At 47.9% G+C, this 14,645-nt stretch overlaps 6 protein-coding genes across 6 annotated transcripts; 5 read left to right on the top strand and 1 right to left on the bottom strand.

Annotated features, from left to right (window-relative positions):
• Positions 1–576: 576 nt before the first annotated feature.
• Positions 577–1,254, top strand: TREMEDRAFT_62497 (uncharacterized protein; the record flags this gene model as incomplete). The annotated part of the gene is made up of 2 exons (XM_007004680.1): positions 577–1,147; positions 1,172–1,254. 2 exons carry the CDS (start codon positions 577–579, stop codon positions 1,252–1,254), a joined length of 654 nt encoding a protein of 217 aa, XP_007004742.1.
• A 269-nt stretch (positions 1,255–1,523) lies between these two features.
• Positions 1,524–3,933, bottom strand: TREMEDRAFT_30643 (uncharacterized protein; the record flags this gene model as incomplete). The annotated part of the gene is made up of 7 exons (XM_007004382.1): positions 1,524–1,968; positions 2,070–2,165; positions 2,286–2,464; positions 2,600–2,778; positions 3,045–3,259; positions 3,302–3,442; positions 3,578–3,933. 7 exons carry the CDS (start codon positions 3,931–3,933, stop codon positions 1,524–1,526), a joined length of 1,611 nt encoding a protein of 536 aa, XP_007004444.1.
• A 600-nt stretch (positions 3,934–4,533) lies between these two features.
• Positions 4,534–5,769, top strand: TREMEDRAFT_68788 (uncharacterized protein; the record flags this gene model as incomplete). The annotated part of the gene is made up of 5 exons (XM_007004739.1): positions 4,534–4,660; positions 4,782–5,020; positions 5,149–5,217; positions 5,265–5,552; positions 5,596–5,769. The coding sequence occupies 5 exons, from the start codon at positions 4,534–4,536 to the stop codon at positions 5,767–5,769; spliced, it is 897 nt and encodes a 298-aa protein (XP_007004801.1).
• An 898-nt stretch (positions 5,770–6,667) lies between these two features.
• TREMEDRAFT_62494 (uncharacterized protein) lies at positions 6,668–9,678 on the top strand (the record flags this gene model as incomplete). The annotated part of the gene is made up of 17 exons (XM_007004679.1): positions 6,668–6,706; positions 6,823–6,899; positions 6,956–7,043; positions 7,140–7,250; positions 7,295–7,337; positions 7,384–7,646; positions 7,675–7,746; positions 7,788–7,841; positions 7,885–8,022; positions 8,066–8,068; positions 8,208–8,267; positions 8,317–8,728; positions 8,783–8,925; positions 8,969–9,010; positions 9,051–9,361; positions 9,404–9,549; positions 9,596–9,678. The coding sequence occupies 17 exons, from the start codon at positions 6,668–6,670 to the stop codon at positions 9,676–9,678; spliced, it is 2,085 nt and encodes a 694-aa protein (XP_007004741.1).
• An 877-nt stretch (positions 9,679–10,555) lies between these two features.
• TREMEDRAFT_62493 (uncharacterized protein) lies at positions 10,556–12,219 on the top strand (the record flags this gene model as incomplete). Its single annotated transcript, XM_007004678.1, has 7 exons — positions 10,556–10,589; positions 10,637–10,717; positions 10,865–10,987; positions 11,123–11,258; positions 11,403–11,554; positions 11,598–11,724; positions 11,916–12,219. The coding sequence occupies 7 exons, from the start codon at positions 10,556–10,558 to the stop codon at positions 12,217–12,219; spliced, it is 957 nt and encodes a 318-aa protein (XP_007004740.1).
• Positions 12,220–12,570: 351 nt separating this feature from the next.
• Positions 12,571–14,536, top strand: TREMEDRAFT_62492 (uncharacterized protein; the record flags this gene model as incomplete). Its single annotated transcript, XM_007004677.1, has 7 exons — positions 12,571–12,622; positions 12,666–12,749; positions 13,016–13,135; positions 13,368–13,500; positions 13,694–13,845; positions 13,890–14,016; positions 14,161–14,536. 7 exons carry the CDS (start codon positions 12,571–12,573, stop codon positions 14,534–14,536), a joined length of 1,044 nt encoding a protein of 347 aa, XP_007004739.1.
• Between the last annotated feature and the right edge of the window lie 109 nt (positions 14,537–14,645).

The following is a 14,645-nucleotide window of genomic DNA, read 5'->3' as shown; positions in this document are numbered from 1 at the left end:
CCTTGATAGACAGGTACTTTGCTTACGAGGAAGGGGGATCTTGCAGTTTACTATCTCCTCCCTTTCTCCACCATTCACGTCCCCAAATATCTCCCCGTCTCCCTCATGATGACATATCATCACGCACAGCAATCCGAAACCCGCGTTAATCGGAGAGGATAAGAGGAGAATCATCAAACCGTCCTCTTCTCCTGTCGTTCTCACGCCTGAAGTGGTAGAAGAAATCCGTGCGCATAGCCCCTTCCCACGTTCTCACCTTCCTTTCGATTATGTCATGGTCTATGTATCATTCTGACAGGTAGAGAAGGCAAAATCAGGAGAAGAGATAGCACTGCCATCTTCATCTCTCCTTTCATACCCTTGTTGAACTTTCTCAGGCTCACGGAATGACATATATGGCTCACTGCAGAGCTTCTCCTTCCTCCCTTCAACAATTACCTCATCTTCTCATGTCTATCAGAGGAGGCTGTGTGCTCAAGAAGTATAAGAACCCTTGGATCAGACCCAGCTCCACCAATCACCAATCACCATCTTCATCTTCATAACTCACCAAACAACCTCTCAACCAACAAAACAATGTCCAACACCTCTGTTTTTATCGCTAGATCCAATGATGAACCTCAAGCTCAAGGAGCACCAGGAAACTATGATTGTTCATTGTCTGATATATACACTTCAGTTAACCCAACTCTCCCGGAAGATAATAGACATGAATACACAGAATCAATTTTTTCAAACGACGGAACGATGGTCGACACCTCTTCAATCGCTGAATCCGACAATTCTGATACATATACCTTAGTCACCCCAACTCTCCCGGATGGCACTGAACATGAACACAAAGAGGATGACAACCATGAACAAACAGTCTCCTTCCGGTGGGGAGCTTACAAGCTCCCAACAGGTATGATAGAACTTTTGACAGCCCTGGCTGACAAAACGGTTGAAGTAATCAACGAGTCTAACAAGGGTGAGGACCCCAACAAAGCCATTTTTGAACCATTGACAAGCTACCTTGAGGTAGCAAGTGGGATGCCAGCATCGATCTTAGATGATGCAAGGTTGTTTCTGATGGCAAAGGGAGAGCATCATCGTGATGGAAGCATTGGGTTGGCTCCAAAAGACGCTCTGACTGCTAATGAGAAATGTATGATTGCAGCTGATATGGCAGGGAGCAACTGGAAGTACGAGCCGGATTTCTATTTGACAATCATGTATCTTCACCATGCCCGAACATTCTTCCTTCAACAGTGATGAGGTCCTTCAGTAGACTACAAGATGATGCTGAGTACGAGAGATGCATAATTTGTGACCTATAAGAGTATGGCGTCAAAGTGACTCGAGTATTCAACGTGAGCTTGTGTCTGCCTGCGTGATATTATTGTACAGTATAGTACAATGTAGTTCACATGTTCATTGGTATTGACACATTGCCTCTTTAGAATATATAGCCAATTCTTTGACAGGACAACGGCAGACATACAGTATGTATAACATGCAATTCTTATCACTCCATTAGAGCTCTATTGCTTGTTTCCTCTATTCTTCTCATCCCCTACGGCCTCTAGCCCATTTACGTCAGACGTCTCAGACTCATCCATCCTACTCTTACTCTCCACATACCGATCATGATCACCCTCACCCAGCTTTCCTTCCTTATCATGTTTCCGTTTCACCCCCTTCCCAATCTTCCCCATCCCACGCAGCATGATGGCCGCAACCAAAAAAGCGAGAAAACAGAAAGCCGCACCTAACCAAAACGCCACACGCAGACCATCAAGCAAAGCCAAAGATTCCGAAATACCAGAGGAGATACGATCGTCGTAAATCGATTGATTGATGAGTGTCGTGAATGCTAATCCGAATGATCCGCCGAGTTGAACGAGAGTTTGGAAGAGAGCACCAGCTACGGATTGTTCAGATTGAAGGGAAAGGGCGGATACAAAGATGGATCCTGTTGCCATGAGACTGACGGTCAGCTCGGAACGTCATGTTATACAATTGTTGTCATCGCGTATAGAAGAAGATTTTGAAATGAGAATGACGAAGGAAGGATGAAATTCACTCACAAATCCGCTCCGAGGACACATGACCACATGCCGTTGAATGGATAAGCCCAATATATCCCTCCGGGTGGAGCGAGGGCGAAGAGTATGCTAGCTATACTGATACGTCAGTCTTGGCCACACCAAACGGACACACAAATTTGTGGGGATTCAGAGAGACTGGGGAGAGGAGTGGTGACTGATCGAGAGAAGAGACGGCAGCCTGACAACACAACTCACCCTGTTGACAGAGTCCCCACACAGACAATCCACTGAGTCCGTACAGAAGCGATGAGCCCGGCAACGATGATATTACACAATACACCAGAGATAGGACAAGGAAGGAATCGTAACATTGCACCGATAGGACTGAGATCTTGGACTTGTTGATAGAATAATGTGGCATGATAGAACAGAGACTGTTAATTAGTTTCATCCGTACAAGTATGGAACGCGACTGAGGGGCCTTAGGAACGTTCAAGGCTGAAGCACGCCGCAGAGGGAGAATAGAAGATGGACGCTTGGAAGTGGTACGATTTGAGAGGGTCACTCACGGCGAAACACATCCAGGTAGCAAATCCAATAAAGTAAACAGAAGCCAGTTTTCCACTCGCCCTTGTCCATAATTTCGGACTCGTGAGTGGGGGTTTGCTGGTACGTGTGACCACGTATTGTTCCCAGAAGAAAAATGCAACTATGAGGGCAACTCCGAGGATGAGAAGGGCTATGATATCTACTTTGTGAGCATATTCCGTATTTATTTGATAGCCCGAAGTCTTTTGCAGGACGCACTCTCGTATTCGAAAAAAGGAGTTTTACTGAGATGGAGAGAGAGAGGACAACGGGGAATATCTAGGACACAATGAAGAGAAGTAATGAGCAAGGAAAGAAGAGAAAAGGTATGAAGACACAGAAAGAAGCGGGGAGTACACAAAGAGCACAGATAAAGCGAGTAAAATCAGAGACAAAATTTCGTGCTGAGTCATGGGAGATACTCACATCCCGTTCGCCAACCATGAGGAGCAGACAGTCCGTCGGTAAGTACGAACTGAAGCAATACCAATCCACAAGTGACCATCGTCGCTCCTACCCAATCGATCGATCTATCTTTTCCGGTGGGCAGTATATGATCCGGAGGAATGAAGAACCATCCAAGTACGACTGGCGGTACACTGATACCGGCTAAACACCACAGACAAGCTCTCCATGTGGTCCTATTCCTTCAGCGCCAGCAGCTTGAGGTGAGATAGACTCACGGTGCAAAGGCAGTACACACACCACCGAGAACCAACCCGAAACCTGCTCCGATGGGTGCACCAGCTGAAAAGGAGGCAAAGGCTGTGGATCTTGCTCGACCTTCAAAGTTTGCAGCAATGATTCCGATAGCACTTGGTGTTCTGTTCGTCAGTCCACGTTTCCATATATTTCCATACAAATAGGAACAGGACCTGAGGGGGAATTGTGGGTGAACACATAAGAAGGGGGGACATCAGCAAGGAGACAGGTAGGAGGACAAGATGGAAGAGACTGACGAAATCGCAGCTCCTACACCCGCCAAAGCCCGAGTGATGATTAACCCCACACCATTCTTCATGAAACCTCCAATGAGACACCAAATAGCATACCAAGCTACGCCAACTATGAACACCAATTTTCGACCGTAAACATCGGCTATCCTTCCACTGAGAAGTAGAAAACAGCCGTTGGTCAAAGTGTAAGCTGATTGAATCCATTGTAAATCCGTAGCCAACATATTCAATTCGGTCTGGATCTTGGGAAGGGCGATGGTGAGACCCATCTGTCCAGCGGCGGACATGGCAGTGGTGAACGTGACAATGCCGGATATTGCGATTTTACGTCCTGTAGATAGAGCTGGACGAGTTGACATGGAAGTTTGAGAGATGGTAGGAGGAACATCGGAAGGGATTTTCTCCAGTGATCGGTCTTTAGATATGCCAGGTGGTGTAGAGGGAATATGAGCGTTGAGAGTTTTTTCTTCGTCTATGGAGTTGGTGGACGAAGGCAGAGGTAAATGCTCTTGGTTTGGGGGTGATGAATTTGGAAAGTAGGTAAAACCAGAGACGAAAGCACCTGCGGTATTGATAGGTGTTTCTTCCACATCTCCGTCATTGTCGGAGTTGTCATTGGGTGAAGGTTGACGGTGAGAGGTCGACATGGTTGGCTCGCCAGAACAACGAATTATGAGAGAAAGATGTATGAGATAATAAAGGGTTATAAAACCACTGATGTAGGATGTAGATAGGTCATGATTCCCATCAATCTCACGATCCAAGGTAGAGAGTTTGAAAGTGGAAAATTTTGGATGACTTTGGCTGACAAAGGGTTCACATCGATGACTGCACTACATACCGCCGGCATCTCTTTTCCCGACTGCGCATATTCCTCGTGCTATCGTCTCATCACTTCCTCCAAGCATCAACTTCATCTAACGGTCGTAGTGGCTAGTCGCACCATGGCACAGCATACCATGCACAGATCCTTCACCCCTCGTTCACCTAAGTCGGCCGAAGAACGACTCCCTCAACTTTATCGAGGTTTGGTGGATCAAGTGAATGATGGTTATTTTCAGAATGCCATCAAGACGTGCAGAAAGAGTAGGTCCTTTTACAAAGCCCCAACATCATTCCTTCTTCTCATGTAGGCTTATGTATCACTATAGACATGGCTCGTTGTAGCTGTACAGAGAACGGAGGGGAAAGCAGGACTGATAAATAGTACTCACTCTCGACCCCAAGTCTAGGGCAGGATTTCAAACCCTTCTCTTTCTTCATCTTCAAACCGACGAATATTCTGCCGCTTTAGACCTCGTCGTCTCGTATCAGGACGAGTCAGAACTTCAATTTGAACGTGCTTATTGTCTCTATCGCTTGCATCGGGAGAGAGAAGCCTTGAAGGTGTTGGAAGCGAAAATCGGAGAAAAGGGTAGACGGGAGTTGCATCTTGAGGGCCAGATCGTGAGTCCCTTGTGTCGACCTTTACAAAGTAGTACATCGTAAAATGACTCTCAATCTGTACAAGCGAATGGCCGTAGAGAAGAAAGAGTACAAAACTTTACTAGAGATATTCAAGCTTACTTGACCAGAGATACAGAATAGGCGAATATGAGAAAACTCGACAGATTTATGACGAGCTCTTGGCTGGATGTTCACCTGTATGTCCTCCTTCGTTGGCGATTTCAATCCATTCACTCATACTCAGTCTTCCCCTGAACACCCAGACATCCTCACAAACCTGGCTTCAACCGCTTCCCACCTGGACTTCCTTTCGCATGATTATCACTCGGTCCTAGCATCCACATCCTTGTCGGAAGTCGACCTTGAAACCAACGTTCCCTCCCTGCCGGCTGGATGGTCAACGGGTGGAGACAAAGTGGAGACAAAACCTGCAATTGCCAAAAATGTGGAAGGGAAGGAGAAGGCCAAGCAGAAGAAACGCAAACACAAACTGCCAAAAGGAGCAACGGAAGTTCGTCAGTTCACCGAAGATGTGAGATATCTTTCAATTCATGAAACACATTACTGACTCGTAGCCTGAGAGATGGATACCACTCCGACAGCGTCAATCATACGCCGTAACGATGAGCAAGAAGAAAGGGGCGAAAGAGTCGATGGGGACTGGTTTCACACAGGGAAGTACCACTTCCCAGGGTCATTCTGGATCGGGTAACACGGGTGGTGGGAAGAAGAAGGGAAAGAAGAAATGATAGGTGTGTACTTTACTAGTATTGCATCTGTTCCTTCATGGTGTCTATAGTACTAGTAACCGTGAACCACTACCTGATAAAACTATACCACTCGGTCGTGGTGAATTTCGCTGGTGCCAATTTTTCGGGTAATTCCTGCGGAATCAAAAGAAACCCGCCATGACGCGCCTGATTTTTGATCCGCTCGAGCCTTATTTTTTGTCTTTTTTCCCTGCATCTCTAGCACCGCTCCAGAACCGACATGTCTCTCATTAACCCTGGTGTAGCAGCTCTCACGATCTCGCGATTGCTCCGTACCACATTGTCGCCACTCAGGGGGTCTACTATCGTCTGTCAGCTCGAGAGTTGGCACAGATAGCAATAGAAGCTGTGTCTCCATTTCGACTTCAGGTCCAACCCCTTCCGTACCCCTCGGCCCTGGAGGAAGCTAAGGATTAGAGCACTGCCTCCTCTCTGTCTCATTCTCGAGCTGAGTGGATTTTCAGACTTCAGATAGCGTGACTGCTTTTTTTTCTCTCTCTTTTTACATAGTCTCGATTGGCGTGTCACTTTTTTTCGAAAAATTACGACAAATTGAAAGAAAATCAAAAGTGAGCCTCCACTCGTAGCCTCCGTTTCTCTCTCTCTCTCTCTCTCTCTCTCTCTACCCACACAATCTTCTTTCTTCTTCTCTTCCTCACATCTCTTCCTTCACCTACCTTCACTCCATAAACACGTACACAGATTGTATACCGAGTACAGTATCCTGTATAAAGCCTCCTCACATCTCTTCTACTTAGCACTCGTCCCTCGTTATCTCACCGTCTCGTAGACGACGAAAAAGTAATCTATTCTTCTGCTTCTACTTGGTAACTCACTCAAAGATTTTCTCCTCACCACAATTCACAGCTCATCCGACATGTTTGATTCCTCTCTTTCCGATGGCAAGTATTACAAGGTAAGTCCACCACGCTCACCCTTCCTTCTCTTCCCCACATATTCTCCTCAATGACTTCCGTCTTATTGGTGAAGCGAATTCTTTGCTATGTCGATGGAAAGATGCTGATTCACTAGGGCAGCCCCCCTTTGAGTCACTCTCGTTCATCTCCAGCAACACACATGAGAAGCAGCTCGAGTACTCCTTCTCGAATGTAAGTGCTTTCACTGATTCCCTTCTCCCTGTGGGAACTATACCTCTTACCGCCAGGATGATCCAACCGCCTAATACTCCAGTGCCACAGCGTCCTATTCGTGGGCTGAGTCCCGGTGAGAGAGTGAGAGACCGAAATGTGACGGTGAGTGCTGATCAAACTATCCCTTCTTCACCATCTCACTAGATCAATAGAGATCTCTGCGGAAGGCGAAAAACACCGGTGAGCTGACTTCACCAGCTTAACCCAAACTCGGACATCTTCCGACCCATAGGCGCTGAGCTTGGGCTTCCGGACTTTTCTAAACTCACCTTCTCTGGTGACCCAATTACACCGGCCAACAACAGCAAGGTCCTGTTCTTACTTTAGTTCGACTGTACTCGCTGACGGCTTAGATCTGGCAGTGGCGTCCCTCTGATCAGACACCTGCCCACACAGGTATAGCCTCTTTGTTGAACGTGACGAAAGAGGCTGATCTTGATAGACATGTCTCGAACCCCTCCGTCCGCTTCGACAACTGAACTCCGGACACCTTCTCATCAACACGACTTCTCGCCGATCATCAATAATTCTTTGAGCAAGTCGCGCAGACCAGAAACTTCGGTTTTCAACCCCTGGGACGATGTTGAAGAGAAGGACCGTCAAGTTTCCGACCTTCCGGGTAACAGAAGAATGGAGCAGAAACTGCCCAGAATCCGTCACAGCGATATCACCTTGACTGCTCATGAGTTGGGCAGATATCTAATGGTACGTCTATACGCGCACGAACGTGTAGCATCAACTAAAATTGCAGTTGTCCAATGTACCTCGTGACGTGGATGACCGACAGATCAAGGCGATGGTCAAGGTGAGCTTAGCCTTACGATCTCAAACTATCTGAAACAGCAGTCTTTCGCAGACTTCAAGGCAATCATCGTCAAGCATCTGAGCAGTAAGGGTTGTGTAAGTCCTCAATTCCTTATGGCATACGGAAGTTGACTTTTAGGTGGTGGTCGCTTTCCACGACCCGAGGGAAACGACAAAACTTTACGAAGGGCTTCGCAACCAGTCGGTCTTTTTCAAGAACAACGATCGCCCACTCTCCCTACACTGTATGAAGATGGAGAGGGCCATTGTTGAACAAGTGAGCTCTACCATATCGTGTAAAGGATATCTGATGATGTAAGATTGTGGGTTCTCAGGAGGAATGGAATATTGTTTTTGGGGACTGTGAGCCCAGTGTCGTCATTGACTTTGAGCACGAAGTCGACATCGATCTCCTGCAGGCAAGTAGCATCCCCATACTGGGGTCGCTTCGCTGACCACCAGAACTTGCTTGAATCTATTGGCGACTTGTGGAAGCTTGAATCGTTGGGTGCAGGAAACAAGGTGGGCGCGACCTCGACGGTTCTTGAGTGTGAGCTGACACATGACTCAGTCTTTCTTTGCGGAGTTCTTCGATGCACGTCATGCTCGTGACGCCATTGGGATCCTGGACGGCACATCCATCTCTGGGAATGCAAGTCGCGCCCGCTATGCCTCTCAGAGCTCTCAACCGCTGCTTGAGCGTCTCGTCAACACTTTGGGCTCTTCGACCTACATTGGGAATGATGTACGACAGAGTATCGAGCCCCTCTTACGTCGCCGCAACGTAGTCTCTGCCGCTCAAGACCCTTCAACCGGACATTGGCCTTCCTATGCTACGGAGAACAAAGACTCGCACGAGACAAACCCCAGCTCTGACATCTTCGGACCTTACATTCCCTTGACGCGCCCCTTCGAGAAACATGCCTCGTTCCCGCCGTACCCCGAAAGACCTTTACCTTCCCATCTCGAAGCCATGAGTCGTCGTATGTCAGAACCGGGCACAATCGCTGGCATCATGAACACAATGGACATCTCAGCGCGGTCAAGACTGGGTCAAGGCCTTGGTCGTCAATGGAATCCTTACGACCGGCAAGCAATCCCAGAAGAGAATCGTGTCTTTCCGGAGAGAATCTTGTCTGGACTGGATCCACGTACCACTGTCATGATCAAAGACGTTCCTGTGAGTATTCTCGCATCGCTGCTTTCGAAAATTGATGAGGTAGAACAAACTCTCGCGAGACCAGCTCATCGACATCCTCCATGAGGTGAGCTCCTTGATAAGACTTGATCACACTGATCCTCCAGGTTGTTCCTCGCCGCTTTGATTTTGTCTATCTTCGCTTCGACTTCAAGAACTGTTGTAACGTTGGATATGCTTTCGTGAATTTCGTCGACGTAGGCGCTCTGTACGCATTCATACAGGCCAAGGTTGGGAAAAAATGGAACCTTTTCTCAAGTGAGAAGGTGCTTCAAGTCTCGTACGCGAACATTCAGTGGGTCCTCACCTTCCCGCGACGTGCAGCACTCACCACAAGGGGTAAAGCCAGTCTCATCAACAAGTTCCGAAATTCTGCTGTCATGGGCGTCATCGAGCAGTGGCGTCCGAAGCTCTTTTAGTAAGCTTTAGTCCTGAACGGAGCAACGGGGCTGACGAAGAGTTCCAGTGGCGCTCGTCAAGGGGACGAAGAACCCTTCCCCGAGGTGGGCTTCGTCCCGACGATCGCTCACCTCTCCGCTAAAAGTCAGCCGGATAATCCGTTCACTCGGCAGAGATCGGCTGCCGCTAGACTTTCCACCTTGTCGAGTGAGTTGTTCACGGCACTGGGGGAGATTTTATTGACCGAAAATAGCCGTGAGCACTTCGAGTTTCGGCATCCCGGAGCCCGACCTGTACAATTACGCCTCTGGCGCGTTCGATTCAGCTTACCTATGACTCGCTCTACTTTCAGCTGCCATTGTCTTTCTTCCTCATTGACCACCCTGTTCCCTTGTGCCTATTGCTGCGACCACTGAGTAACTGTGCTTTCTTTTTACAATACTCGCCCCTGTGGTCTCGCCTCCATCGTCGGTCTCCATTATTTCAATTACCAAGCTTGGTCAATATCATCGCACGACATCTCAATAACGTCATCACATTGCATCACAACACATGAATAACCATCACTGCATCCGAAAAACATCACAGCATTCGCATTCAACCAGAAGTCAGCCAGTCCTAAAAGTGTAGTATAATCATTGACAATCATGTCCTCGTCAGTCCCGTATCATGCATGTCATCCGTCCATGTGTGCTGACTTCTGACCCATCATCTCGGCTATCTACTATTCCTCTCCTCGACAACACTCCCGTGACGGGTCAATGCTGATTTAGGGCTGCATTCCCCCCGATCACAAGTCGAATACCCCCGCTCACTCGACACTCCTCTCTTACCCATCCCCCTCTCTTGGTCATTAGCTTCCAGTGTGCCACCCGTTCCTTTATTCCTTGCTTACCATGAACCGTCCCTCGTCACGGGAACAGCTCCTTTGCCTGACCGAAGGGGATTCAAAGGAAAGAACGGAGAATACGCTCACACTCGGTCAAGGACACCGGCACACACATGTAGCTGATCCCCTCCTGACCCCTCAGGCCCACTTGATAAACGGAAAGGAGGTTTGGGAGACCCAATGGGTAACTGACACCCAGGAGACAGCGTGGACACAAAGCCCGGACTTTCTCCCGTGGTCTATAAAGAGTGAACATACTCAACTTCATCCCCTGTCACAAGACAAGGAAAGCTTCAAATAAGAGATATGCAGTTACTCTCAACAATGCTTGCGATTGTGCTGGTTTCGTTAGCGAAGGGTAAGTTTGATCATGTATGTTCGCGAATAAGGACTGACACTTTCTAGTCGGACCGGTCGTTGCGATCACTGCGTCAGAGGCAGGTCCCGTCTACTCTCCAAATATGCCTTGCTATGACATAACCAAGGGTAAGTAGATGGCATTCACTTTCTTATCCTCTCTCAACTACTTCAATCCTAAAGATAATCACTTTCACCCATCTCAGGAACACTTGTTTGTGAAGTAGAACTCATCGTTACTACGTATCATTGAGATCAGATGGACTGAAAAACCAGATCAAATGGTGTTGTCGACGGCGCCGAACAACAGCCTCATTTTGGCCACTGACCTAGCTGCTGCCTTATGCTGCCTAGTAAACAAGAGGATGACCTGGATTACGACGAATATCTATCTTCCAGGTGAGTTGTATCACTTCATCTGTCTCACATTAAGAACATGGCACATACTGGATCGAAGACTCATTGGACGGAATGAGTGGTCCTGCTGGCAGCGCCCGCGCGGAAATTGCGACGTGTTCACCACTGATAATCTAGGAAAGACTGCAGACACTCAAGCTCCGACCAAGTTTGGAATGGCCAAGCCAGGTACACTCGATGCCGTCTTGACAGAGGTCACCCTTCCCAACTCCGATCCTGCTGGAGTCACTGGCGTCAAGAAAAATTCCAGTTGGTGAGACTACTGTTCCTCCCTCCTCTCGGCTCCATTCTCTATGCCATGCCTGCCCTTCCGATTGCCCTCTAAACCCTCAGAACAAGTCCTACTCTCCTTGAAGACGTTTACAACGATGATCTGAACCTGAAATGTTGACTTCAGGTGGCCTTACGGGTTCAAAACGGCATATAATGATCTTTACATCCAGAATGGCCAACCCAACTCTTGCCAGAATGCACTGGAAGCAATGACAGGCTTTAAAGCCACCACAGTCACGCTTCAATCGAATGATACTGCGGCCAAGAATCTCTTTCGTACGTCTTTGCTTGTCAGCCCAAAGTTAAGGCTTATATGCAGGGGATCAGCTAGTACAGTATGCTGATGGTTCACCTATCATCCTAGGTCGGAAGAATAGCTCGAACGATTCGCCGCAATCGGACTGCCAAGCGGTGCTCACCACAAATGGGACCAAACCCGATATTAAGTAAGTACACAGAACGAATTTCTCCGCCTCCTTATCATTACTTCACTTCTCTCGTGTGCGAGGACATGGGGACATGCGCCCCTAACATTTCGACATCACGATGGAAAGTCGTGGCCGCTTTCACCCCGACACGAAATATCCCGTGTTCCAATGGGGAAGTACTTGGTCGTAGGTGAGATACTGACTAACAGTGTTGTCGTCTTCGAGAATTTTGTAGGATGGAAGACAATTGCGTTTGATGATCTCTTCCCGGACGTGGTCCAATACACCCACCTCACTAATTGGGACTACTTTGCAGGTCTGCCCATAGGTGGTAAGGCTGCCAATAGCAGCCAACCCCCGAAAGACCCTTCGTCGTCGTCGAACAGTTCATCAAAAAGTGCGCCCGCAGCGAACTCGACGTGTCTGTCAGGACCTCAAGATCAAGCACCGTTCACAGTCACTGTCATCGTCAATCAGACGGCCGGGGCAGGAGGGGTTTCATGTAAATGTTAGCTAGTCAGACCACATGCGTCTGACAATGTATACTGATCATTATTGACGACTCTGACTATGTATTGACCATTTGACGGCCATTGAACAGGTTTGGAAATGTGGCATATCTTTCACCGTCACGGGATTTTACTCGGCTGTCTCAACTACTGACAAACGAGGAGCATATCTACCCTCACGCCCCTTGTCAGGACACATGGATGAAAGGAAAGGCGGTCGGGGATAGGCAAAGGACGTCAAGTTGTGCATGTGTCAGGCATAAGATGAAGATATTGAGCTGTAGTAGTATTTTAGTATGGGCTTCTCCACCGCCCATCTGACGATTTGAGAAGAGTCAATTTGCATAATAGAAACATGATTTTTTCTGCAACCTTGGGTGGAGTGGTGTTGGCCATACTTGGAAATGGTAAGTTTTTATTCGGTCGGAAACTGGTGTGACTGACTGGTAGTTGAGCAGGTCTCAGCTATCAACGCCACCGCCGCCGGACCGGTGTACGTCCCGGGTGGATTGGATTGTAAGGATATCACAAGAGGTGAGGTTCATCCTCTTCACTGTCTCACTCTTCTAGTGGTGTTTTCTTCTCTGGGGTACCCCTTTCCCTCTCTACCCTTTGGAATGCTCATTCTGCTAGTGACTACCTTCGTTGACCGCTCCACCCATGGTCCGAATCACCTTTCAGATCTCGGTACTATAGCCTACAGATACGACGGGTGTAGGGGATAGCAAGGGTGGAGCAAATCGGCCGCGCGTCGGATCATGCGAGACGAAATTATCATGACTACGTAGCTGATGGAATAGATCAAATGGTGACGATGGCACCATTCGAAGAGTCTGTGACAATGGATGATCTAGCAGCTGCTATGTGTTCCATAGTACACAAGAATCAAGGATGGATCACGACGAATGTGTATACGCCTGGTGAGTGTTTCTCAAATTGTCCTGTCCTCAATTTGTCAACTTTCACTTTCTCCCCAAACTCAAAACATGTTTCTATCCCGTCTGATTCATACTGTAGTATACGTACTTTCCTTTAGTTTTGGATCTTCTCCTGATCCAATGACACTCATTGGACAATGAATCTGCAATCTCCAACCTTGTTCGCGTATGGCAGAAATATTGAAGAGATGTGAGTAGTTACTGATAGGACCAGGCGGGAAACCCGATACCCAGTTGATGACTGGGTTCGTACTGGCTCAACCGGAATCGCTCCAGCCTCAATGGACCAATGTCACTCTTCCCGCTAGTGATCCTGAAGGTGTGGTAGGTGTACCAGGGACCAATTGGTGAGTTTCTTCATCTTACTAGCTTCTCTCCTCATCTTCCAAGCCTCCGCTTCATGTAAACCCTTGCCCAGGAGATGGTTCTCTTGACCTTTCCTCGTCCCATGTCTCCATTCATATTCTTGGAGGCTCGTCATCGTCTAAACCTTTCCAAAGTCAACATTCGAGTGATAGAGTGTCAATTCACTGATTTCAGGTGGCCGTATGGTTACAAAGTCTCATACTACAATCTATGGACATTCAAAGGTCAAGCCAGCGGCTGCGACAATGCGTTAGAAGCCGTCACCGGTTTGGACGCCACTACGGAGTATCCGGATTTGACTAGTGATACGGACAAGGCTGAGCTCTGTAAGTCTTTTATTTTCAAAAAGACGGAAAGGCTGACGGATAAGTAAACATGTTGAGACAACATGTGGATAGCTCACCTATCTTGTTAGGAATGAGTGCAAGTAATAAGCTTCTAGGAAATTCGGAATGTGTGGCCGCGCTTACTACCGGATGGGATGGGAAGACATTGAAGTGAGTTCGTCTCTTCCATTCCCTTTTCTTCTCGGATTTTAATTCATCCCTTCCCTTTCTCACCTCGCCCTCACATTGTCATACGGATTATGTTGACCCACTCACTCACTACCTCTCCCTTTCCTCTCTATGTGCTTCACTCAGATACAAGAAGCAGAGAAAATACCAAAGTACCGAAACTAACCTCAGTGTGACGGTATATGACAACTACAACACGGCCAGAACTTTCAACTTGGATGATATTTGGACAAACCTAGAATCATGGACACATCTCACCAATTGGGACGTCTTTGGAGGTGCTCCTATCGGCAATATCACTTTTCCTCCGATGCCCGCTCCTCCCGCTCCACCTCCAGCTACGTCAGAGTCTCCCAGTATCACACCAACAACCACGACCACGAGTACGAGCGTCGTGGCTACCACCACCACCACCACTACTACTACTACCACGCATGGAGGAGGGGGAGGGGGAGGAGGAGGAGGATGTAAGAGGGATATATGGGGTCGGGTCAGGTGTTAATGAACATGTCCGGCAACTTATCTTTCCTCATCCTTCGCTGGTTTCTGATTTTACGATTTCCACTCATAAGTTTCTGTGTACGATAGAAAATTAGTCTTGTTGAACCTTT

Source organism: Tremella mesenterica (genome assembly GCF_000271645.1).
Source record: "Tremella mesenterica DSM 1558 unplaced genomic scaffold TREMEscaffold_5, whole genome shotgun sequence".
NCBI lineage: Eukaryota > Fungi > Basidiomycota > Tremellomycetes > Tremellales > Tremellaceae > Tremella > Tremella mesenterica.
The sequence above is the reverse complement of the archived record's forward strand: the minus strand, read 5'-3'. Positions and strand labels throughout refer to the sequence as shown.